Source organism: Podarcis pityusensis (genome assembly GCF_964106645.2).
Source record: "Podarcis pityusensis genome assembly, chromosome: 5".
Classification (NCBI taxonomy): domain Eukaryota; kingdom Metazoa; phylum Chordata; class Lepidosauria; order Squamata; family Lacertidae; genus Podarcis; species Podarcis pityusensis.
Genome location: NC_138032.1, coordinates 77674549 through 77701103, shown reverse-complemented (window position 1 = coordinate 77701103; position 26555 = coordinate 77674549). Strand labels below are relative to the sequence as shown.

General features: G+C 39.8%; 1 protein-coding gene across 1 annotated transcript in view; it reads right to left on the bottom strand.

Annotated features, from left to right (window-relative positions):
* The window catches only part of BMPR1A (bone morphogenetic protein receptor type 1A), a 57160-nt gene that overhangs the window by 5226 nt on the left and 25379 nt on the right, over positions 1–26555 (bottom strand). The window contains exons 3-12 of the mRNA XM_081005010.1: positions 15578–15791; positions 12905–13067; positions 10531–10633; positions 9766–9865; positions 7806–7905; positions 6166–6310; positions 4456–4648; positions 3497–3794; positions 1721–1896; positions 649–779 (exon numbers count right to left, since the gene is read on the bottom strand). Coding sequence (XP_080861136.1) covers positions 649–779; positions 1721–1896; positions 3497–3794; positions 4456–4648; positions 6166–6310; positions 7806–7905; positions 9766–9865; positions 10531–10633; positions 12905–13067; positions 15578–15644 — 1476 coding nt within the window. The 5' untranslated portion in view covers positions 15645–15791. The remainder of the gene's footprint in view (positions 1–648; positions 780–1720; positions 1897–3496; positions 3795–4455; positions 4649–6165; positions 6311–7805; positions 7906–9765; positions 9866–10530; positions 10634–12904; positions 13068–15577; positions 15792–26555) is intronic.

The window sequence follows — 26555 nt, the reverse complement described above, 5'->3', positions numbered from 1 at the left end:
CTGAAAATAGAAAAAGGAATTCTTGCATGAACAATTATGTATTTAACAGGATTTGTACACTGCTATACTAACAACTGTTGGCTCGTTTTTCTAAACCACTTATAGGCTTTTATAATTAAATCAAAGCTTTTAAGCGGTTTACAAAAATGAACCAACAAGCGAACTGCAATAGAAATAAAGTCAAATGTTAAAAACAATGACTTTAAAAATGCAAAAGATAACTAAAACCATCAATTTAAAAAAGATACATAATCAAATACGGTTATGTTTTAAAAAAACATGTCATATTTACATTTCTGGGAAGGTTTGCCGAAATAAAAAAGTTTTCTGCAGGCACCAAAAACAATATAGTGAAGATGTCTGCCTAATACCAAATACAAGTGAAATACTGTTGCTGTTTGGAGTTAATTATTGTTAAGTAAACCTTTTCTAATAAGAGAAGAATAAAATATTGGTAGTGTTCATGCATCATGATAAATAATAGTAAAAGGTTTTACTGGTAACAGTGAAGACTGGGGGGGGGGGGGATTCCAATCAGCAAACAATGAAAAATTCTAAGTTAATGTTTCCCTTCAAATCTAAAATTTATTTCCATAAGTGGGGCAAAAAGAATTGTCAACTAGATTCTCCTTCTTTCAGCATGCTTACCTCATCACTATTCCATCTATTCGATACTATAGGGCGCAGGTGCTTAACACATATGACCTCTCTCATGTCCTCGTATGAAGGATCATTCGGCACCATGTCATAATAGGGTAGCTGGTACTCTTCAACAATACCTGCAAATAAATGATATAAATTTAAGCATGCAATTCAAAATTATCCCATGTGCTGCAGACAAGACCAATATACCAAACCTGCTTCTGATTTTAGGCCATTACAAGACTTAAGAGAGGCTCTTATTTTTGCATTTCAAAAGGAAATATTCCACCCTACTTGCAAGCAGTTCGGGTGGGCCGCATACATAGAGGCTGAGAGACCTGCACATTCAAGGGAATAGGGAACAGCAAAGAAAGGAGAAACTAAAAGAGAACATTCATGCTGATCTCAACAGATGCTACACTTGACAGAATAGGCAAGAGAGAGAGACAGGTTGCTTTGTCACAAAACCATATTGCCTTCCCCATTACCCATGCTACACCCCAAGCCCCACACAAGTTGGGTTGGTAGAAAAAGGGAACACTGGGAGTAGCAGCACTTAATGTACAGAGCAACACTAATTTTATAAATAATCAGAGTCACCGATTTCAATTTCTGGAGGCCATGTTGCTGGCAAGAGAGATTGTGGGTGCAGCACATACACTTTTCAGTCAGGGGATTGCCTGGCACATCCCCTGATTGTTAAGACGGTGGGGGGGGGGAGTGCTAGGGGATTCATGGAGAAAAGGAAGAGTTGGGGTTAGAGGCTTTAAGACAGCTCCAGAGCTGCTATTCCCTCAAAAGGAGGCACAGGGATTTCTTACAGCCTTTTACAAATCTCCCTACGAACTCAGAGACTTAAAAGGGAAGCACAAAGAGACCTGGAAAAGGCTTTGTGAATCTTCTCTTGCTTCCCCTCTTAAGTCCCTGCGATTTAAGTGTAAGGGATTTTGACACCTATTAAATTTGGCCCATGATGCAGATCCTGGTAAGGATTTGGCCCATGAAGCAAAAAAAGGTTCCCCACTCCTGACTTGGGACATACACATTATCATATTTGAAGACTAGATGTAGGCTTTACCTCCTGTGACACAACGCCGAGCCATTTCCCAAATGATCAAGCCAAAACTGTAGATGTCAGCCATAATGTATGGCTGGAAATGATTTTTATTCAGACTTTCATCTAGGACTTCTGGAGCCATGTAACGCTTTGTTCCCACTCTGGTATTCAAAGGGACATCAACTTCATTTGTATCACTGAAATTAACATAAAATGTTGTATGGTTGAAATAATGTAAAACTAGCATGCAACAAGAAGCAGTAGCTACAATAATGAAGCTTTTCCCTTCAGTTGTTAAACTAGTGGGGGTTTTTTAACAGTGTAACACAGCCTTGATACTAAGCCCCTAGAAAATATCAGCTTGCAAAAATGTTGGTTTTATGAGCAATAAGCAGACTAATTAAAAAAAAGGGTGCTGGCTAGAAGCACTGCCCACTGCAAAAGACTGGTCCATGAGGCCCACAGGCACTCTTAGCAAAGGAAGCAGGTGGCAGTTGCAGAAAAGCTGATTTGGCTAGCGGAGTGCTTTGCTTCTACTTTGCCAGCCAGTTTGGCTTCCGTAGTGTCCACAGAGGAAGGGATGCCACGTACTCTGCAGGCAGCATAGAAGCTGACTGGGCTGGTGAGAAGAGGGCTGTGTTGCTGCTTCAACAGCCCCAAACCTGGGTGAAATTCCATGCACTCACTTCCTGGCTGCCAATGGCTACCAGATAGATGACTGACACACAGAATAGATGCTTTTTGGTGGTGGCCCCGCAGCTGTGGAACTCAATACAGTGGTACCTCTACTTACGTTCACCTCCAGCTACGTATCCTTCGGGATACATATGTGGCAAACCTGGAAGTATTTTTCTGGGTTTCGCTGCGCGCGCATGCACAGAAGTGCTAAACCACGCCGCGCGCATGCGCAGAAGCAGCATCTCTGATTGCGAATTCCTCGGGATCTGACCAGAGCTCTGGAACGGATCCTGTTCGCAACCAGAGGTACCACTGTACTACGTGATAGCAGCAAATCCCACCCATCAATACTTTCAAATGGGCCTTTAAGACCCACCTCTTTGCCATGGTCTTCAGTGGCTAATTGTAAGATGAGCCATAGAAATGGTGATATGGTCTTTTTTTGGTACGCTTGTGTTACACTGGGATATTTGTTATTTTTGTGATGGCTCTGAATAGAATTACTAGGAAGATGTTTTAAATCATTTATTGCATTATATTTTATTGGTTATTTTTGGATGTGTACTTTGCAAGCTGTCTTGTTCAGAAAATATCTTAAGTAGTGGGTTAAAAATCTGCTAAATAAAGACTAGCATAACCAACCTGCCTGCTAATGTGAAGATCACAGGAGTAAGGAGTCTTTTAAACAGCCTGCATGAAGAATTTTTATGAAGTAAACTATTTGTAGATGAATGCATATTGGATGCAATTTATAGCTGTCAGTTCAATTTGTTTCAAACTGAGCATTAAAGGGAGTGAAGTGTCTGAAACTGCCACGGAAGAATAGAACGCTGAACAGTAACAACATTTGTCTCCCTCTTCTTTGAAAGCAGAGTAATTTATTTTTGTGTGCGTGACATTCCGAGATCTCTAGTCCAAGAACATTTTGTGGCTATACCTTGTCTCAATTATTCTTTCCCAAGTCCACTTTTGCAAAGAAAATATTTATTCTTTCGGGAACATTCCTGTTATGCACAAAGATTCTGCAGTTGTGAACCAGCCAAATGAATCCATCACACTTTTCAGATTTGTGCACAGATACCTCCATGAGTTTACAAAGGATAGGATTGGATTACCTACCTGTTGAATTTGACAGCTAGGCCCAAATCAGCAATACAGCAAGTCCCATTTCTCTTTATCAAGATATTTTTACTTTTCAGGTCTCTGTGTGCAATAGCAGGCTTGCCTTGCGTTCCATATATCTCTGTGTGCAAATGGCATAGGCCACAAGCAGCAGAGTAAGCCAGTTTGAGCAGAGATCTGTTGTCCAGAGTGGTACACTTCAGGAAGTCATACAATGACCCATTTTCATGATAATCAGTAATCAAGTAGAGTTGGGTCCAGGAGCCTGTGCCTTTAATATCTGCTGCTATAAAACCTGTGGAAGTTAGAAACATAGTTAGTGCTGAAAGTTCCCACAAATAGTGAAATTAACACTGTGCCAGGGATGGATATTGAGTAGACGTTTCTGTGACATGGAGTGGGGCTTTTTCCACCATTCCAACCCATTTAAACATCTAACTCCCTGGCAACAAATCACAAGCCTAAAAGACGTGGTCTTTTAGGAAGAGAATTAAACATATAATCTGCCAGGTTTTGTTTTTATTACAGTCTGACTTTGAAGAGGCAATTTCATAATCTGCTGTTGATTTGTTTTTATTGTTTGATAATGCTTTTAGCATTTGTTCTGTTGCTTTATGTTTTCAATTACTAGGGCTCCAGCTTAGTCAGGAAAGTAGGGTATACGTGTGAAAAATAAATAAATTACACATACTACAAATCTCAGATTCCTAACTTAGCAGTACTTCTGCTGAGGATAGATGGAGTTTTGCCCTGGAAGTGAGTGGAAAATACTACAGAGTTCAGTTTCCTGCCTTTAGAATCATAAAAAAACAACCCTGAAAACACCCATCGTCATCCCTTTCAATTAACAGGATTTCTACTTTACAGATGAACTACATTAATAGATTTTAGCAGGTTTTGTCTTTCTTCTCAGAATGACACCACATCTTGATCCAAAAACAGTTTTCAATACTTACCCAGTATATTTTCATGGCGCATGAGAACTGTCTGGTAAATCTCAGTTTCTCGAAACCAGCTGGCTTCTTCAGTGGTGAAAAACACTTTCACTGCCACTTTTTCACCCCGCCATTTACCCATCCAGACTTCACCATATCGCCCTTTTCCAACTTGCCGCACCATCTGAATTTGTTTGGCTATTGTCCGCTGGACCTGAAGAAGAAATCTAAAATTACTGAGTGATTCTATGGATGCTGACCAAGTGCTTAGAAGCTCTTATTCTGACATTGCTTCTTCACAGAAAATAGTGGATACTCAAACAATTCATTAAAAAGGAGCTGTTAAGTTAAACAAAAATCTGCCACTAATTTAACAAGCTAAATCATAACCAGATCAAGAAATGAATTCTTTCTTATTGTTGCTTATGGAACCAATCCACATATTTGAAATATTTGGTCTTGGGTCAACACAACATGAAATGAATTTCACTGGAACTGTGGCAAGACTCGGTGTGCAGAAAAACCCAGTTCTGACATAAACACGTCTTCAACAATCTAATGTTTATCTTTTAACCTAAGAACAAATTGTGAGAGGTTTTTTGTTTGGGTTTGTTTGTTTTTTTACCCCATAAAGAACTGGTTTACCCACTTGACCAGAACCTGTATTCTAATAACTTGGCTCCAGGAACCTAGCTTAGGATGAGTGAGGGACAGGAGACATTCACACTCACCTCGTTTCCATCTATAATTGTTCTAGTCAGTGTCATATGTGCTTCCCACACCCTGAGTACGGTACTTTGCCCTACTTATTTAAGGACCATTGCTGAGGCAGTCCCCAAGACTACCCATCTGACTGTGACAAACTTCTTTCACCGATTCCCCATAATCAGGGGCTGAAATCTCTGCCCTCCGGGAGCTGACTGGACAAGCTATTTCCACCTCTGCTCCCCTTTTCCCCAAACCGGGGAAAAAATAAAGCCCTTTTCTGTATAAAGATGTCAGCTGCTCCTTCCTGAAACCTGAAAGGAGGCGTTGACCTCCCATGATGTTTTGCACATGCTTGTAGTTTAGGGCCTACCCGAATTTTCCAAATGTACAGGAAAAACTAGCAGAAACTATTATTTAACTTTATAAACCTGTCTCTCTTGAAAACTTTCTCTGCGTATCCCAAATGGTTTGACGATGTATTTTGACTGGTGAATCAGTTTCCCAGAAACCTTCCCCATTTGTCTCTACTACACTGTGGGATTAAGCAGAAAGCAGGACAGACTAGCTGAAGACTGAGGAGATAGTGCAGGCTCCTTTCTCCCACCCAGGGAGTCCATCTTCCACCTAATGTGGCTTCAGCCTAGGGGACTGAAAGATCTGGGGACAGGGTCCACCTCTCCCTTATAGGTTCTTCAGATTTCTTTCTAAACAAACAAATTGTGTATTTAAATTGCCACACACACCCCTCAAATAAAACTGCCTTCCCAATAAGTTGTGTGTTTTTTAAAAAACTAGCATGCTAGGAGACTAGTAGTGCCAGGCAAGCACGGAGGAGGGGAAGTACCGTCCTCTGAAGACAGCATAGAAATTCAGTAGGCCCAGAGAAGAAAGACTGGGCAATCTATCCCACCTTGCCAGCCTCCTCGCTCAGCTTCAAAAAACTCCAGGCAAGTTGTTAACTACATGACTGCTGTAAAATAAAGAACTCTCAGCAGAAGAAGCACAGGTAAACCACAGGCTTACCAACAGAGGAAGTCCTGAACCACTGCCAGAGCTCTGCGATTGGTCAATAAGATCCTTAAGTGACTCGCCAGATGGAATAAAGGCTTCACCCTGCTCCAGGTCACGATTATAACATCCTCTCTTTGCTACCCACTTGCAATAATGCCTGGGGGGGAAAACACATCTTGATATAACATGGTGTTATTTTAAGTAACTATGCATACAGTGTCATAATTCCCAAATTATTGCGCACTGATGGTTTTTTTAAAATCAATTTTTGCATCAGTGAGCAAATGTTGTCTATATAGTTTCATTTCTTGCTTTTCAATTTTGCCTGACAAATGCAAACTGCACACAGAAATGAATACCTGAACTGAGGGGCCAATGTCATTTGAATTTGTGGTCTCCTTTATTATTATTGGCTCTGGATATTAAACCCACATATCAAATTGCTGGATCTCCCAGTTTAGTTCTCTGCATGCTAAGCAGAGTGTGAAGAAGAGCACAAGTTCAAGGTCCCCTTCTGATTTTACTGTGTACAGAGTTAAACTCAGATAAAACTGAACAATTCATAGCTAAATTAGGACGGTGGCACCCTAATCCTGAATATGTGTGACAATGAATAAGCTGTGGTGCCACTGTAGCCTTTCTGCAATGCTGGCACTGAGGCAACGTTTCATGACTGGTGGGTGGGTGGGTTGCATAGCTGCGCTATAATCCATTCTAAGCTCTCCAGTGCTGATGCAGCAAGTGACTGAGCCAGATTGCAACTTTGCTTTAAAAAACAAAACCAAGGTGAGTTACAAATGGCAAGTTTCAGAGGTAAGACACTAAATATGATACAAAAATAGTATCATGCTAAGAGTTGCCTAATTATAGGGTTTAAAAATGCCAATGTCACATACTGCTCAGATTGCTATCTTTACTCTGTATTAGGTCAATAGTGCAATCGTCTATATGTCTACTAAAAAGTAGGTCCCAATTGGGCTTTATCTCAATTAAACGTGTATAGGATTGTAGTCTAAGGATCAGTTCACAGAGTCCTCTGGTGCATGCACAGGATGGAGCACAATACTGAGTCTCTTCTGCTTTCCCCATTCTTCCTCCTTGCATATGGAACATCAGATCATAGAATCAAAGAATCATAGAACTGTAGAGTTGGAAGAGACACCAAGGATCATCTAGTCCAACCTCCTGGTATGTATGTATGTGATATGGTATGTATACAAACACAACCATAAATAGACTCTGACTGCCATAGAAAAGGGTATACCCCAGATCACATGCAGTACTCTAAATCAGTCTTCCCCATCTTGCTGACATCCAGATATTTTGAATCATTAACTATGTTAGCAAGGGCTGATGGGAGCTGTAGTCCAAAAATACCTAGAGGGTGCTAGATGCAGGGTGGGGACAAGGCCATATGCTTGAAACACACTCCCATATTTCGGTATATGTAGAGTGTACACAATAGTGAGCTATCTGTGCCAAGTTTCACATCAGATTGGTTTCCATACATATGACTATTTTCACACTGATGCAAATCAAACCGTGTTTGATTCTAGAATACCTCCAGACATTCTTAGCGATCTAACTAGTTAGCAACAAATCTGCAATACGCTATGCATGAAAAATAGGATATCACCCAACAAGATTTTTACCTGTAGCAGAAACAGCTAAATAAGATGATCATAACTATTATACAGACTGCCATAGAAATAAATGCAGCCATCCAACGTATGCTGCCATCAAAGATGCCACCTACATAAAGGAACAAAATATTAATATAATTAAAATGAAAGGTAAATTTATCTCTGGGAAATATGAGACAAACTTAGGGAATATTGGAAAGCTATCCATCCCCACACTGCCCGTTGCAACTCTTACATAGCTACATATACAGCAATTGTGTGGAAGGCCTCCTTTTAACCAGTAGGCATGCGGGATCCCCAAGGATAGGGCTCCTGTACTATTTTTATTTTAAGAATTCACTCATTCTTTTTAATCAAATGCAGTAAGACTTTGGTGCGTGATTTACAGGACATTTCCCACTACCACTCCTCTGACAATCCAGCTTGGTTTAGCTTCCTCTGATGAAACACAATAACTATTGAAAAACAAGTTAGAGAAGCGGGGGGGTGGTGGTGGTGGTGGTGGTTTAAGGTTCAGATTACGCTTACTACTTTCTTATTACTGCACCAGGAAATAAATACAAGCTTTTCGGGGTGGGGGGTGAATTAAAGCAAAGCTGAGACTGGTGAAAAATCAGAAAAGTGGTGGGGAGACTGCTGAAGGCAGCAACGCTGATGACTGTGATGATAATGATCACGATAATTAACATTAGCACTTTTAAGTGGTCAAAGCACTTCCCATGCATTATCTGAAATCCTTACAACAAACTTGTAAGTCAAGTTAGTACTATTAATTTCCATGTTGCAGATGGGAGGGAAGATACCAAGAGTGAGTTGCTTGCCTAAGGCCACCTAGTGAGTTCATGACAGAGCTGAAATTTGAACCAGGGACTTCCTCATTCACAAATGAGCCCAAACAATGCTGATAGCTTGGGGGCAGGCCCTCACGCAGATCCATAAAAATGCTTTCCAAACAGCAAGCAGCATCCTAAATTTTTAATGATCTCTGGAGCCCCTTGAGAGGGCTGGATAATTTTTTTGGAAGCCTAATGAGAATAGCGGTAGTGATCTCTTGACTGGCAACATGTCACTGTTTGCCTGTCAAGATGCTATAATCGCTTTAAGGTCTCCAAGCTCCTCAAACTTGGTTGGGGTGATGAACAAATATGATAGTCAATGCAAAGTATCAGCATGGGCAGAACAGCAAACACAGCTAATTTGGTTCTATCGCATCCAAAGGAAGAAAGGGCAACTTGGTCTGTACTGAGATCCCCATATGAAATGACTTGTATATTTAGTTGTAATAAATATAGTACATAAACTTACAGAGGGCTGGTTCTAGAAGGTGGTGCAGTGTGACTAATGTTTGACTCTGGCATTTATGCTATGGGGCTCCAAAGGGTTCCTTTCTGCCACCCCCTTTAACATCTACATCAGGAGTGGGGGGGGGGGGAGAATTTACCCCAAGGGTAGCATTCCCTCATAACCAGTCTTCTGTCTGCCTGAGGCTATGCAGCTGGTAGTTGGGGAGAGGGATTTATTGGCTGTGACAATCTGTCGCTGGAATTCACCCAGTATCTATTCCAACATCTTTTTGGTGCCAAGCAAAGATAGTTCTATTTCCCCAGACTTTTTATCTCCCATTATGTTTATGCTGAAATAAACCAACTTTTTGATGCTGTATGCTGCTTTGGGTTTAGCTGCTGCAGTCAAGGGAACTAGTGGGAAGGGTTTGTGACAGAAATCCTAGTGCCCATGCAAAAACCTGGTTCACATCCCTAAGGATCCTGCCTGTGGAATATTTATTCATTTTCTTCCATTTATGGTCCACATTTTTTTCTGCTGCAGAACCCAAGGTTGTGTGACATGCATTTATTTCCCAGGTGGACACTCATCCAGGCACTAACCAGATCCAGCCTGATCATCTTCAGCAGGTGGTGGTCTCACATACCTTCAAACCATACTCTGGAAATACTAGGAAGCACCATACCTGGACTTATGGGAGGAGGTAATGTGGGCTGCAAATCTCGATTGCAGAAATCTGTCCGACAGCATTCAATTGTCCGTCGTGGTTGTGCTTTTGGAGAGTCCTATAGAGAAAAAGAAATGATGCATATTTTGTCACAAGCATTCTCTGAACAACCCTCTATAGCTACATAAGTTACAACAAAGGGAAAGATTAAAGTTATGTAGATTTTTGCTAAGTAGATTAGATCAGAAGAAAACTGACGAGTGGGATCTGCAGCAAAATGTTCTACCACGGAGTGCTTAGGTTTCCAGAAAGCCATGCCTTTTCCCAGGATATTGCATTCTATTCTTATCCCCTGCACCCATTTTCTGTCCTGCCCATTCAAAACACACACACACACACACAGAGAGAGAGAGAGAGAGAGAGAGAGAGAGAGAGAGAGAGAGAGAGCAGAGTGTTCCCCACTTAGTGCCCCACCTATTTTTTGTGCTTCTACAAACAATTCAGGTTCACACAATCCTGTCAGGACCTTCTTATGTCTCGCATTTTGGTATGCCACTCTGAATCAGTCTCTCGTGCACATTATGGGGACAATAATATTGAGCTTTACAGCTTTGCTGTAAGGGTTTTAAGACAACCTATTAATGTTAGAAATGATAAAATTGGCAAAGAAATAATCTCCCAATTTTAGGCTTTTGGAGCAAATTACTTGCATGAACAGCAAATATTGGAATTAAGTGTGGGGAGCTGCCTGGGTTCACATGCAACAGAAGACAGCTGGAATACCTTGCACTGGAAGTCTGAGCCTTCATACTTCATGCAGCCTGAAGCAAGCGTAATTTCGCCATTTTCTTCTTCTTCGATTATGGCAAAGCAATGTCCATTAGTTCTGGAACAGATGAATTGACTTCAATTCTCCGTGTACTGTTCTGCATTCAACCAACCTATTTATATCTATTAGATTATTGTCTTGTATTCTTCCTTCCAGTATAATGGACACATGGCACTCATGATACTGCACTCAAAGGAAACAAGGGACTTCAGAACAGATAAAACAGGGTTGGATTTACTTGATGGTGTGGGAAAGTCATGGTAGGTACTCCAGGGAGGTACTCCAGGGAGATGAACTATTCCTGAAGACTACATTCCAAGATTAATGCTAACTATGAAAAAACCTTTAAGACTCCTCCTATACATTAGTCATGCCTATCATGTGACACTGAAAATATTGTACATACCCATGGAAAATCAATCCTCTATTGCCTGCAAAAATCAGCACTTAAACCAATTCTTATTCAAGGCCTAGTAATTAAGCAAACACCAATTCAATATTTTCAAAATCTGGAAGCTTCTCTGACTGCATCTCATAATTTGAACTGTTTTTAAGAGAAGCCAGCTGAAATACGGCTCTTCAATTACTCTCAAGCACAAAATTAAATAATGAAGTCTAGATTAATCTCCCTCAACATATGTGCCAAGATCCAAGTCTGTTCCACCAAATAGATATCATTAAAATTTGGTGCTATAGAACTTTTCCCTCTTTCTTTCTTTTTCTTTTTTCATTCTCATCCTATCCACACATAAACAGGTATCATTGATTTCAATAGATTTTGTTTCCCATTAGCTGTACTTGAGATTTCAGCCTTTGAATGCCTGGAGATTCAAGGCAGCTAAAGGTAAAATGGCCCCTTCGGGTCAATAATAAAAAAGTAAGAAATCTTTCAATTCAGTATTAATAACATTTAATAGGACATTTATGATCAATCAAAACATATGCCTTCAAAATTATTTGATGGGTTTTCCATCTTAAAAATTATATCTACTAGATTTATCAACCACATGAATGTAATATTTGGATATAGAAACTATATAAAAAACAAACACTAGAGGGCAATAAAAAGCAACAATTCTAATGTGACCAACGATTTGACCAAATCAGATCCCCTTATGCTATGCAAGAAGAACAGGTTGTTTAGCTGTACCTGTAGTCCTCTGAGTTGTTATTTGTGCAGACACACATGTGCAGACATGTAAGCTAGTCTAGAGATTTGGCAAGTGCCCCGCCCCCACCTTCCATGCTCACGCATTCAGGGACATAGCTCCTGCATTCTTGCTCAGTTCAAAAACCACAGCCCTATAGGAAGACTATGCAGGAGATAACAACCATACTTACATCTACCGTGGGGAAAGGGAGTGGGTTGTGCGTCTGCACAGATGACTATTGGAAAGTCTCAGGTTACAAGTAAGCAACCCGTTCTTCGTGGTCTCTGTGCTATTGCACACATACGGGTAGTAAAGCAAGCTAGCTTACTAGAGGCAGGAAAGATACGATGAGGTCAAGGACGCAAGTGCAGCCCTTCCAAAAGACATTGCTCAGTTCCATTTGCCTTGTAATCAAGCAGATTACAGGTGAAAACCAAACGTTGTAGCCAAGTAGCAGCATGGTGGAGGTCCAGCAGTGGACCTTGGAGGAATACCATGGAAGTCACTACAGCTCTGGCTTCACTTTGGAGTAGGGAACTTTGGAGGTCTGTAGGCATAGGCACAGGTGAACTGTTGAAGATACTAGTGGGTGAAATGTTGGGTTTGGCACCCTCATAACAAATAAACAGATCCAGACTACTCAAGAAGCTTTTGGTTCTGGAAAAATAAACATTCAAAACTCTGAAGCTAGGTTACGGAAGACAATGGCCTCATTGTGGTGGAACGAAGAGGCAACCTTGGGAAAGAACAAATATCTGGTTTCAGTACGACTCTGATCTGGTGTATGGGATTCAAATATGGGAGCTCAACACTTGGAGCACAATTATAACTCACACTCATCATCACACTCCTCACCAATTCAATTGCCACTAAAAAGGTGCCTTGGAAGACAGTAGGTTTCCTGAATGAAATTTTCTGCAGGTGCAGAAACCATGTTTGTGTCTCCTCAGAGGCCACAGACAAGGTATAGCCAAATTCTAAGAAATTTATTAAAAGCTTTTAACCAATCCTCAATTCAGAAAGTCATTTCACCTGACCATAATAGTATATGAACTGAAAAAGGGTGGAACAAGGGAACTGAGAAACAAGAACGGACAGTGAAAATATTTGAAACCTCTAACCTTACTCTAACTTGTACATATGAGGAAACAGTCTTTATTTTGCCCACACCACTTACTTGCATGTATTGTTAATGGCATTTTCTGGACAGTGCCCTGAGCAGTAGCACTGCAAAAAGGGCAACGTGTCCTCTGGAGCTAGGGTGACTCCATCTTCCTGCTTTTTCTGATCAGGATCAGTCTTCATCCCTGTCCCATGGAGCATGCTGTCTAGATTCTGCCCTGTATAATGTAGATACAAACATAATGGTTTGTTTCAGAAGGCAGGGTTACACTGAAGGTTTAGAACTCTCGGCTGCAGTAGCCTCTGTATAGTCCTTCTGTTTTCGTCCCAAAGCAAACCTGGAATGCTCATTTGCATACTTAAAACCTAACTTGAAAACTTATTTACAGTGGTGCCTCGCAAGATGAAATTAATTCGTTCCGCGAGTTTTTTCGTCTTGCGGTTTTTTTCGTCTTGCGAAGCACGGTGTCGGAAAAGTTTTGGAAAAGCTTCAAAAATCACCAAAGTCTTCAAAAACCTCAAAAAAGGCTACCACACCATGTGCTATGAGTTGCTCCTCGAAGTCAAGTCGCAACTGTATTAACGGTTTTAAGAAAAAGGAAACAAACTTGCAAGACGTTTCCGTCTTGCAAAGCAAGCCCATAGGGAAAATCGTCTTGCGAAGCAACTCAAAAAACCAAAAACCCTTTCGTTTTGCGAGTTTTCCGTCTTGCGAGGCATTCGTCTTGCGAGGTACCACTGTACCTGTAAGTGAACCACCACAGATTTCTTTTTAATTTTTTAAAAATCTGACTTTCAAATTAACAAGCATAAACATAAATTAACGTAGGTAATTGAAATATCAATGTTAACATTCTGATATTGCAGGCAGCTGAGCATAATACAATAATTATGTTTTAATAACATAAATGTTAGTTCTGTCCTGATAATTATATGAAATTTAATGGAAATGAATTCCAAATCCATTTCTCTTTTTTTGACATTATCTCAAAAAGTAAGTTGTTTACAATTTTCATTTGGTTGTTGAGTTTTTATTCCTACTAAATTTGTACAAACTTCTACTTTGCTAGGGATCATGCGTAGGAATACTTCTACAGCAGGGGTGAGGAACCTGTGGCATTCCAGATGTTATTGGACTACAATTCCCATCATCCCTGCATATTGGCTGCACTGGCTGAGGCCGATGAGAGTTGTAGTCCAAACATCTGGGGGGCACCAGGTTGAGGAAGGCCACATCTCTCAGATTAAACTGAGATTCCTCTAACACTTACAATATTCATAAAATCAGAATATTATTTCAATTACTATCCATAATGGGCACAGAATCTAAGTTAGCCTTCACCAACATGGTGCCCTCAAAGGACTGAGCATGCTCAACGGAGTCCAGGAGCCAAATAACGTTGTTACTGCTTCTTCTAAACAAACAGTTGCATTTCCATTTTATTGTAACTTTTTAAAATGATGCCTGTTGTGATATTCTTTTGTGAACCACTTAATGAGGTTGAACTGAGCAGCAGTATTTAAATACTTTAAATAAATAAAACAGGCAGGTATCTTTGGATATCTCTAACATCTTTGCTTTCTCGCTTAAATGAACCTTCGTCTACGCCTATAAATTTCAGTTGATTGACTTTTTCCATGACTCAGCTCACAGTTTACATAGTCTTCTGGGTGATTCAGAGAGACCTATACCTGAATAATGACTTTGCAATTAGTCTCAAGTAATTAGTCTCATAAAAACAGCCATATCTACCCTGATTCCCTCCTTGTCAAAAGGAGGCTAGAAGACTCTTCTGACTAGCAGCGTGTGCACTCACTAGGTAATCTTCCCTGTGTGAGGAAAGAACTTGATAACTTAGATTCCTTAAGTGCACTGTGTCCTTTTTCCTTTAGGGTCCTTTGTCTAAAAATATTATAGCCGCCACATTAACTCAGAAAAATCTGAAGCTTTCACTGAATAAGACTGTCCATAGAGATGGAAATTAGTCAACAGATGCAAATGCTGCACCATTCAAAATACAAAGGAATTTTATCATTGAGTTTAGTATGAACTGCATAAATAATAAGAACTTATTATTATTATTATTATTATTATTATTATTATTATTTATATGCCACCCATCTAACTGGGTTGCTCCAGCCTGGGAGGCTTCCAACAAATTAAAACATCAAACAGAACCTGGAATATTTTTTTATAGCAAAATCTTAACATGTCAATGAAGCATGTACCAAATCAAAACATTTTCCAGCTTTCAGTACTAAGGTCTATTATAGTTAGCCAGCCCTGCCCCCCCGTACTGATTTTGAAATAGAAGACTAACCAAGAAAGCCTGATTCTTGGTAACAAGCTCTTATATATTAGCAATAAAGTGGGATCATAGTACTAAAAGGTAGGCAGCATGTCCTGTTAACAACAGACAGACGGTTTCATAGACTCTCTATGAAAGTTATGTTCGAAATCTCCCTTTCTGTAAAAATGTAACTGATGTTTTTTGTTTCAAACCAGAGGGTTTGAGAGTTGCTGAAAAAGATGGAAACCATTTTCAGGTGTGCACAAAAAAGTCTTCCATTTCAACAGCTTCCATGTTGTTTCTACGTTTCAAAAACTACAGCAGCTTATCTGCATCTATTTCAGACTGCAGTTAAAACATAAAATGTTGGCTATGCACATGAACATTCCATACATCAAAAACTTTCTTTTTCAAACGTTTTACAAGTATGACTTTACCTTGAACTTGAGAAATGATGACTGCATAGAACCCCAGAAATCTGATGTAAACTTTCAGACAAATCATTGTTCGAATATAAATCCTTCCTGTGCACTGTCAACTTTGGCAAATTGCCCTGCTGCTTGACAAGTTCTAAGCTGGACTGTTTAGCAAAATCTGCTAGAAGACTTGGTGGCCAGTTGACGCAATTGCTTAATTATTCCAATTTGTTTTCTGGAAAAAAGAAACGAAACAAAATTGCATTTTTGAACAGATGAATAAAATTATGCAAATTCCCCAAACTCTGAAAACTGGAGGGGGGCATCAAATGGACAAGATGCAGTAAAAGCTTGAAGTGATAAAACATATACAAGTATATTTAAAAGACTAAAATATGACCTATTTGTATTTTAATCCATTGGATAACTATACAACATTTTAAAATTAATAGTTGACAACTAGCTGATTGATAACACCTATGTAGCTAAAAATGTGAAATTGCTGTAGAACTTAGAATTTTAAAAGAATGGTAATAATTCCATTCTAACACACCAGTGCACAAACATCTACTAGAAAAAAAGACTTTTCTTTAAATACAAAGCTGTCTAGAAAACACTTTTCCAATGTTTGCTCAACTGCATAAAAAGGAAGGCAGTAAAATTTGCTCTACCATTTTGAAGTACACTTCAGAAACAAAGTGGGCAAACATGGTTATATTAAAATGTAGCAGCTTTTGGTAATCTCACAGTGATGTTTTTGAAATGATTAATAGGGCCTAACTAGGTCTCAGAGGAATAAACAGCAATTTGGACACCTAGGTAGTTAATATAGACAATACAGATTCTGTGTTAAGATGAACAGAACACTGATTTTGCCTTTCTTTGGCCTCTTGTTTGAGTGGGCTTGACCTCCTGACCCCTGTCAGCCTGGCGCTATTCTTGAATGAAAAAACTTGTATTTGTTCAAGGATGTGCTGCAATTACTGTTAGTGGCTGCTTCTACCATAAATAACTCAATCTGTCTGTTGGCAGGACCCAAGAACTTTTCATTTTAATTACTGCTTCATAGGCATTTAACATGGAGGCAAATTACTGGCAGAGCATAGAGGTGTCTGTCACTTTCAATTTGCGCATGCAGGGGGCATGCAGCCTTCGACCTGTGGCCTACTTTTCACACATCTGTGACTTCTTAGTAATGAAGAAACAAAGCAGCTTCCTCACTACAAGAAATAGAACCATTGCAATGGAATAGCCTATCTGTGGATACAGCAATTGATGTATATTCAACGTTGGGCTATGCCCAGAGTATAATAGTTGTCCAGAATATCTCCACCTAAAACTTCTTTTAAAAGTCTCAATGAATATTTTAGCCTTTAGGTCTCGGATAGTGTTGCTGTGTCAAAAAGTCTTCAGCTTTTATTGTATTGATTTTACATTTGCTTTATGTCATTTCAGACTGTACACAGCCCTCAATATTGTCACAGAATCACAGAATTGATTCTCAATTAGAAAACCTTTTTAAAACGTGACCTAAAGTTTTTATATCCCTGAATCACGTTTCCATGACTGGCAGATTGTCTCCTTTCAGTTCCAGAATAATTTTCCCCAGTCAAAATTGTTGTGCATGTGTAATGGTCATGAATGCACAATGACCTCAGATAACAATTAAAAAGTTAATAAGTTGGGCTGAACGCCCCGTCGTAAGTTTTGAATCATCCCAAAATAAGCATTCAAATTTCTTTTCTAAGACGGTATTTGCATCCAGCCCAACACTTTCCTTCAGAGCAAGTCAGTGTCAAAATATAGCATTCACATGCCAAATATAGTCCAAGAACGTAGGAATGACTAAGAAACTTTGTGTGTGACCCCAAAATATTTTTGGGCACCATAAATCATATACCCACAGATCCAGGACAGTGTCCTCAACAAGGTGGCATTGAATCACATCCAGCCCAAAGCTTTCCTTGGGTGCAAGACATTGTAAAATGTGTGAACTCACACAAATCAGCACAAAAGACTGTCAAATATGGGGTCCCCACACCAGTAATAGTCAACATTACTGGACTTTCTCCTAGATGTGTGAGCATTTGACTTCTGATGGCCCAAAAACAACAGGGCTAAAAGGACCCAAGTATCCAAAATTAAGGTGATTATATATAAGGGATGAGTTTATCTAGGACCAAGTGTAAGAACCTAAGACAATGACCATGCCTTTAAGATTATTTTATTTTATTTTTTACTTTCTTTTTCCCCTTGAAGAATCAGAGATTGCAGGCAGGCAAGCAGACAGGCAGGCAGAGCTGCAAATCCTGCTTTCATGACCCATATCCGGAGCCAGGTTGCAATTTTCCCTGGGGATCAACTGGCTGATGATCTGGTGTTTTTTCACCTTACCACATAACTTGTGGCACAGCTAACTTGCATAAACCACTAGGATTTAGTTACACTAAGCTTATGCTTCTGGAGTGGCAGACCTTGGTCATTTGTACTTCCTGTATGTAGCATACTAACTTAATTGATTTTTACCTCACCCTATCAACAAGGGCTAACACAAATAACCCCTTGCTTATCCTGGCCATTTAAAGCTTTTTTCTAATACATTCTGAAAGATGCTCAGACATTTGAGTTCTCTGAGAGCCAGAGGAAAAAGCGTTTCAGAGTTGTTTCAATGCCTTGTAATCATTGTAATAAAAATGAAAATGAAGTAATTAAAAGTGCAAAAAATGAGGCTATGTTCAACTAAGAAATGCTTTGATTAGGAGAGTTTCTGGGTGTAATTTAAAGAACAAAATGAACTGGCTTAATGTTTTAGGATCAGCTATGTAAGATTTATATGCACTTGTTTGATATTAATAAAATGCATTACAAACAGTTTGCCTATAACAGAGGACTGTGTATTTCAGAATATTTTAAAAGATTTTAAATTGCCATGTTTGTTCATAACTGGAGTGGTCAATGTGATACTCCATGTGACACGCAATAGTGTCCTATCCCTAGCTCACTACCCACTTTGTGATGAGGGTGGTTACCACACCACCACCCCTCTGAAAGTACTAGAACTTAAGAACAAAATTAGAAGAGTGATGCTCTTTTTCACTTCCTCTTTCAGCTCTATATGATTTTCAATTATCAAATCAGAATTTGAGTAACTGGAAAGTGGAGTAACTGAATGAGGAGGGAAAGGGGAGGGGAAAATGAAGTAGAAATGAGTAATAATAATAATTTATTCCCCAGCCACTCTGGGCAGCTTCCACCCAAATATTGAAAACAATACAGCATCAAACATTAAGAACCTCCCTAAACAGGGCCGCTTTCAGTTGTCTTTTAAAAGTAAAATAGTTGCTTATTGCCTTGACATATGCCGGGAGGGTGTTCCACAGGGCACTGTGCTACAAGCGTCAGGAGAGAGGGAAAAGGAAGAAAATCAAGAAAGAGAAAAGGAATGTGAGTGTAAGTGCGCATGCCAGATTCATTAGAATAGTCTGAACACTACATACTTTTTTCATGGTTTCTTTCCCCACTCATCAAATTTTGACAAAGGAGCCACTGAAAACCATCACCAATTTGTGACAGCTGCATATTCCTGCACTGCAGGGGGTTAGACTAGATGATCCTAAGGGTCCCTTTCCAACTCTAAAATTCTGTGATCTATTCATATGTCACTTCTGTGTCTACAGACGTGTTCTGTGATTTGTTGGTGGGTTTACTGTCATCCAATGTATAAGTTGCTTAGATTGGGGGTTGTCATACCAGCACCGACAAAGGCGTTCCTTGGCATCCCCAAGGCAACCTGTCATCACTCAGCTGTTGTTGCCCACCAGCCACATGGAGTTAACACAGCTGGCACTCCTTTTGTCTCGAAGAGGATTTTTTTCCTTAGTGAGGAGGGTGGGTAGGAGGCAAGAACAAAGAAGACAGTGCTGTTCACTAAACATGACTGCCTGGCAGCCATGCAGAGCTGGAGAGGCACTTCCTTTGCCTTGTGAAGGAGCTTTTCTCAGTGAAGTACAGTGGACACTTGGGTTGCGAACATGATCCATGCAGGTCACGATCCATGCGCCGAAACCCGGAAGTAACCTGTTCCGGTACTTCCGGGTTTGGCACGGTGTGCAACCGGAAAATGTGCAACCAGAAGCGTCTGTAACACGAGGTATGACTGTAGTCAGGGAAAAGGTGGCAGAGAGAACTTCCATTCGCTCAGCATTGTTGCCCAATGACAGATAACTTGTGAATTTGTTGACTAGAATCTGCAAAAGCCCCTCACTTCATAAAATGCAATACAGTGGTACCTTGGGTTACAGACGCTTTAGGTTACAGACTCTGCTAACCCAGAAATAGTACCTTGGGTTAAGAACTTTGCTTCAGGATGAGAACAGAAATTGCGTGGCGGCGGCGCAGCAGCAGCAGGAGGTCCCATTAGTTAAAGTGGTACCTCATGTTAAGAACAGTTTCAGGTTAAGAACGGACCACCAGAAGTTCTTAAACCGAGGTACCACTGTGCATACTAAAAACTGAACACGTAAATAAAACCACCAAAATAATCTGCTACAGGTTCATATTTATTTATGATCCTTATACCTCACCTATGGAATTTAAACAGCCCTCCCTTTAAAGTATGGTGAATTGCCAACTGCCATTAATAAATGTTAGTATTATGTTGCAGAATGAGTTCTCCAGGTGCCTGCTTTATTGCCCCTTGTGTAGAGAAATCATAGCGTTCAAAAAAGGATATTAATTTGCTATACAATTGGTATTTCTTTTAAGAATTCATCATCTCGCTTTTACTACCTAGTATTAGCATACTGAAAAGATAATAAGCCAAGAAGAAATGCTTGCTATCATTCTTCAGCAAGACATGCAAGCTGATAACTTTAGATTACAACATTCATTCCTTCAGGAATAGGTAAGCCACTTAAGTAGAACTCCAGCTGGATGGTATGCCTCATTTCTAACTGTATAGTGTGTGCAGATGAAGGTTTTGAAAGGTTGAGTATGAATAAATTAAATAAAACACTGCCAGAAGTTAAATATAAAGGCAATTAACAGAAATGGGCATTTTGCTGGTCAGTGATTTGTGTGATCAGATATTTTAACCATGTGAATCTAACAAAACCCTGTTCAAAGTTGGCATCTTCTCTTAAAATAAGCTTTTTGTAATATTTATAGTTTTATGTGAAAATCTTTTCAAGCTGAATTTGAGGTTTCAATTGCAGCCATACATTAAATAAAGCCAAAGCTAGGGTTTTAGTCTATGAAAACTGAAAAGCAGATTTCAGAAACTCCTTTCTCTCATCCCCCTCATCTTAATTCTCTCTGTCTACGTAGTAAGGTTCCTTTCTTTGGTCATCTGCCAGTTCCATAAAATAACTTGGAGTAAAGCGCTCCCCTTTTCTTGGGCCCCTCCCCTTAAGCAGCCCTAGGCGCCCTGTCTCATATGCTTTTCAAGGCGTGCTAGACTACACAGCAGACTTTCTGGCTCCACTTCCATTGTTTGCATGGCTGCATTGCTCCTTATCCACAGACTGGATTAGCATAAGAATACTGTCTTCTCCTTCAGTAAGCAATCTCCCCCTCCTGCCATCCCTACAGACAAAAACAGTGAAGGACTTTATTTAAGGATAAAATGTTAAAAGCCGTTGTTTTGCAGTTCAGTGTCGCTATATAAAACATTAAGTAATTCAGAAGAATGAGGCACACAAATTCTTGCATACCCACAGTGCAAGAAAACTTGGTGTTACAACTTTCAGCCTTCTTGGTATGCCAGCGACATTCCAGACAATTAAACAAAGAACTATCAGAATATTTAAGGGAAACAAATATTTTGAATTAGATAGGGCTGGGTTTTGGAGGGGGTGTTTGGGATGAAGAGGAGAGAAATCAATTGATTGTCAACACATTTTTAAGGGTGCAAGATATTAAAAACACAGGGCATGACCCCATGTGCTCTGCAGATTTTAATCTGTGGAACTGGCTTCTAAGATTTTAAATGGGGTAGATGTGACATATCTGCTGGGGGGGGGACCCCAGCTATAGTTATGGGAAAGTGTTTGAAGAGTGAAAGTGTAGAATGATAAGTTAGACCATACAATTTGTTAAATCATGTCATCTCAGGACTTACGCAGATGAACTTTGGGTCAGAAGATTTGCCCAACTCATTAGTATCATTCATTAACATTTGTGAATCTAACACTAAGAATGTAGAGGGGCAACACCAACATTTCAGATTCAATGCTCTTGGTTGCTTCACAATAGTTAAGTAATCAGAATCAGAGTGTGGAACTTCCTCCCTTCCTCTCTACCATTAGAGGGCGGGTGGGGGAGTCCAAGGAAGTGGGAGAAGCAATACATGGAGCTCACTCTATTATTCTTGCATTACTAACTGTTAAGCTAAGAGTAGTATTACACAGAGCCCTAGCATTTATCAACACCAGGCTGTAACACACTTTTGTTTATAATTATGATCTAATTCACAGCAACTCTTTCTCATTTATGCACAAGGTAATTAACATACTCATTTTATAGAGTGAGAACTGAGGAACTGATGATTCTAAATTGTACAGGATGGTCAAAACACAACACAATTGTGAAGAGCTCCAAAAGGATTTCTAAAAGTTGTGTGAATGGGCTGTAAAATGTCAAAAAGCAATTCAATGTAAACAAGTATGAAAATGATGCAGGGGGAGACGACTTAGTTTTGCATAGGATACATGGTCTTGATGTCTGAACCGGTGGTAACTGACAAGAGCAAAACCTTGGAGTTCGGAGAGAATAGCTTGATGAAGATGCCAACCCAGTGTGTGTGGTAGCTGCAGAAAAGGCAGATTCCATGCTAGGGAACTTTCGGAAAGGAATTTAAAATGAAACTGATGATATAATGCAATTATACAAATCTATGATGCGGCTACACTTTGAATACTAAGTACTGTTCCGGTCATCTCACTTCAAAAAGGACAGTGTAGAGCTGGAAAAGGCTCCAAAAAGAGCAACAAAAATGATCGATGGTATAGAATAGTTCCCCATGAGGAAAGGTTTTAACAGTTTGGGATTTTCATAGAAGATCAATAAGAGGAGACATGATAGAGTTGTACAAAATTATGCATTGTGTAGAGAATGTGGATAGAGACAGGTTTGTCTCTGTCTTTCAACTAGGGGACATTCAATGAAGCTGAATGTTGAAAGATTCAGGACAGACAAAAGGAAGTACTTCTGGACACAGTGCACAGTTAAACGATGAAATCTGCTCCCATGGGAGGCAGGGATGGCCACCAACTTCAATGGCTTTAAAATAGGATTAGACAAATTCATGAAGATATGGCTATCAATGGCTACTAACCATGGTAGCTATGTTCTACCTCCACTTTGGGGTTTCTCAATATCAGTTGCTGGAAACCACAGGAGAGAGGCGGCTTCCCATAGGCAACTGTTTGGCCAGTGTGAGAAGAGGATGCTGGACCAGATGAGCCACTGGCTTGATGCAACAGGCTCTTCTTATATTTTTATGTTGCACATTTATTAAATGTCCTTATGTTTGGAGGTGCTATTTGCACCGCATATTCTGTTTCCAAAGGGGCAGATTTCCCCCCGATTGGTGAAAAGAGGGTAGTATCTCCATTTGTCTGGTCAGGAAAGAGTACCCACGGCCAGAGTGAGCAAACTACAATGGTACCTCCAGTTACGAACTTAATCTGCTCCAGAGATTCGTTCGTAACCGGAAACTGTTCATAACATGAGGCGTGCTTTTGCTAATGGCGCTTCCTGCTGCTGCTACTGCCACGCCGCTGGAGCGCGACTTCCGCTCGCATCCCAGGGCAAAGTTCGCAACAAGGGGCATCTACTTCTGAGTTAGCGGAGTGCAAAACCTGAAGCATTCTTAAGGGGGACGGTACGTAACATGAGGTACCACTGTGCTGTGGAAGAACAGAGTCACACAAGAGTGTGAGTTAGCAACAGTGGCATTCATGGATCTTTCCCTGCTGAAGAATGGAGTATAGTGAGGCATGGGCATAGCTGGGGGGTGGCGCCAGCAGATGTCTTTTGGGGGATATTTCTACCAGTGATTTCCTCTCAAAAAGCTGAGCAACTTTGGCTGATCCCCTTAAAAAATGCTTTGCCTGCCCCCCTAACGAGAAACCGAGCTACACCCATGTAATGAGGGCAAAAGGATTGACAGAAACTACTTATTCAGTAAGTTAAGGACTACTGGAAGCAAACTAATGGTCAAAGCAGATGCAACCTTTTAATGTGAGGTGAAAAATACTTTAAGAAACATTCCAGAATGTGTGTTCAAACCATTCCCACTAAACGCAAATTGTTCTCTCTCTCCCCACTCTAACAGAAGTAGATGGAGGGGAACTCTGAACTGGCCCTTTCAGATGCACAGCTATCTTAGGATCACCATTTAAACTGAAAAGATCTAAAGTCAATCCAACAATTCCCAACATCAGGTTTGTGCGCTGTTTTACTGCTGGAGTGCTTCATTATGAGAAGTCTGAAGGAAACAACACACAGGAAATGCCAGGATCAGAAACCATGGATTGATTCTAACTTGTTCCAATAAACTAAACTCTAGAGTAACTGTAGTGACAACCATGGTTATTTTAACCTGAAAGCAGATTCTTCCAATCTCATTTTCATGCCTGAACTACAAAAGAGAGGGCAAACCCAAGGCTCATGTCCAGAATCATTTATATAATACTGAAACTATGGTTTAAGCATGATGTTCAAACTCGGCCAACGAAACCTACAGTGGTACCTCTAGTTGTGGACTTAATCCGTTTTGGGGTGCCATTTGCACCCCAAAAAGTCCACAACTAGAGAGCCTCTTCCGAGCATGTGTGAGGTGCGAGCAATCGCTTCTGCACATAGTGCGCAGGTTGCTTCTGTGCATACGCGGGCGGCGAACCCGGAAGTAAATACTTCTGGGTTTGCCACGTTCGTAAGCTGAAAGTCCGTAAGAAGAGCGGAACACAACACGAGGTATGACTGTATTTTGCTCTGATTGGAATGCAATGAGTGCATTGTGAGCAACTGTGCTTAGGAACTATGGCCAAAGGAGTTTCAATAACAGAAATACCAGAGTTTTCAGTGTTGCCCACAAAGGGTATCAGAAAACTATTAAGCTGAGCAGAACAGTTGGCTGATAGTAGAGGAAGTTGTGGAGCAACATTTAATTCAAGTTTGTAAGGACTCCTGTTTTGTGTCTCTTATCAAGTAAGTGGTTGATTTCAAGTTAGAGCAAGATAAACAGGCAACTATGTATTTTTAGGTATCATAAATGTGTTATGACTAAACAACTATGGACACATTCTTTCACAAAAATGTATTCCCTGAAGCTCAAAACAAGGTAGGTCTAAAAACAGTTTCAAAACAGACTCTAAAACCAATCAAAATTTCAGTAGATGAACAAAACAGAGTACAAAGATAATGTTCACACTTCAATAGCAACAGACTGGTATTTTCCCTTAGTTTTTTAAAGTGTTAAAATAAGGTTGTTTCATGGTACCCCCCAATTCATGAAAATCAATGCTAAGCAGTGTTGATATTGGGGGGGGGGGACTTTTTATGAGGAATCCCAAAGTTTCTTAGCATAAAATTATAATGTGCTTGGGAAGGAAAGCAAGTGCTTCATTTCTGTGGAAGATGAGTGAAAATTTTAAAGGGACACATATTTTAAGGAAATGTTGCTTGGGATCATTATGTATTTTGCCATGTACACAATATTTACCTAAATTCCCCTATGATGCATTTTTATGAATCTTTTGTTATGTTTCTCCACAATTTCAGCATTTGCAACATAAAAACACAATTTAAAACTGAATGTGAAATAAAACTAGATACTGGATCAAGAACTTCTCACAAAAGTAAGTACAATGAAAGCTATCTGAACAGAAACAAAATCATAATTTTAATTATTGAATTATCTCATTTTAATAGCAGGTGAAAATTACAATAATACCAAGCTAAGTGTTTTACTAGAATGGGTTTATTCTACTTGACACTCACCATTATGTCCCAAATTTCAATATCATAAATGATTTTTTTCATATCTTTCCTTTAAGTTGCCCTGAATTTTTCTTGCTATTTGTTCCCTTGGACTTTGGTTACTATTACTTCATCAGTATCTTCAGCAAACTCCCTCTTCTGCCTTATCCAATGAGAGCATTCTGAAGGGGATAAATGTATCCAAGCCTATCTTTCAAACTAGAGTGTAAACAGGACCTTTCTCTTAAAAAATACTCAGAAGTATAACTTTGCCAATAAGATTTCATCACCATTCATTTAAAACAGTGGTTCTCAGAGGGTGTGGTGCACCACACAAGTGTGGCAGGAGAGGCTGGAAAATGTGCTACAAAGATTCAAGGACAATCAAAGAAACATTTTAGTGTAGTATAATGTAAAAATATTTTTCTATTTTCAAAATATGAGTAACTAGCTTTTCAAAATGAGACTAGGAGCATCAAGTGATACTGCAAGCTCACACCTCTCATTGAGTTTGTATACACACTTAACATACATGTGTAAGAGGCTCATTTAGAATTATATTTTGGAAATGAGTCATGTTCTTATGTAGCTGCATTGTTTCACACTTTCTGGATGTCCCGTGATCATGTTATGAAGTAGTTGTTTTCTATATGATAAATCAAGCACTGCTAGTAGTTGATTCTTCTTGTTTTGCAATGTACTTCTTATCAATAAAATAATGTGGTGTGGTGTGGTCCAGAGAAAAAAGTTTTTCTTTTTTCATTGCTTTAAACAATGACATACTAATGTCCATCTATCTGGGCCAGTTTCTGCTGAGACTCATTATTATGTGTCCAACCATGAACAAACTTCTGCATGTAATGATAGATCAGATATTGGACCAATTTTACCCCATAAACGGAACAGCAATCAAAAACATCTGAACTGAGCTAGACTATTTTGAAATATCATATGCTAAACCAGGCTTCCTTCACCTCGGCCCTCCAGATGTTTTGAGACTACAATTCTCATCATCCCT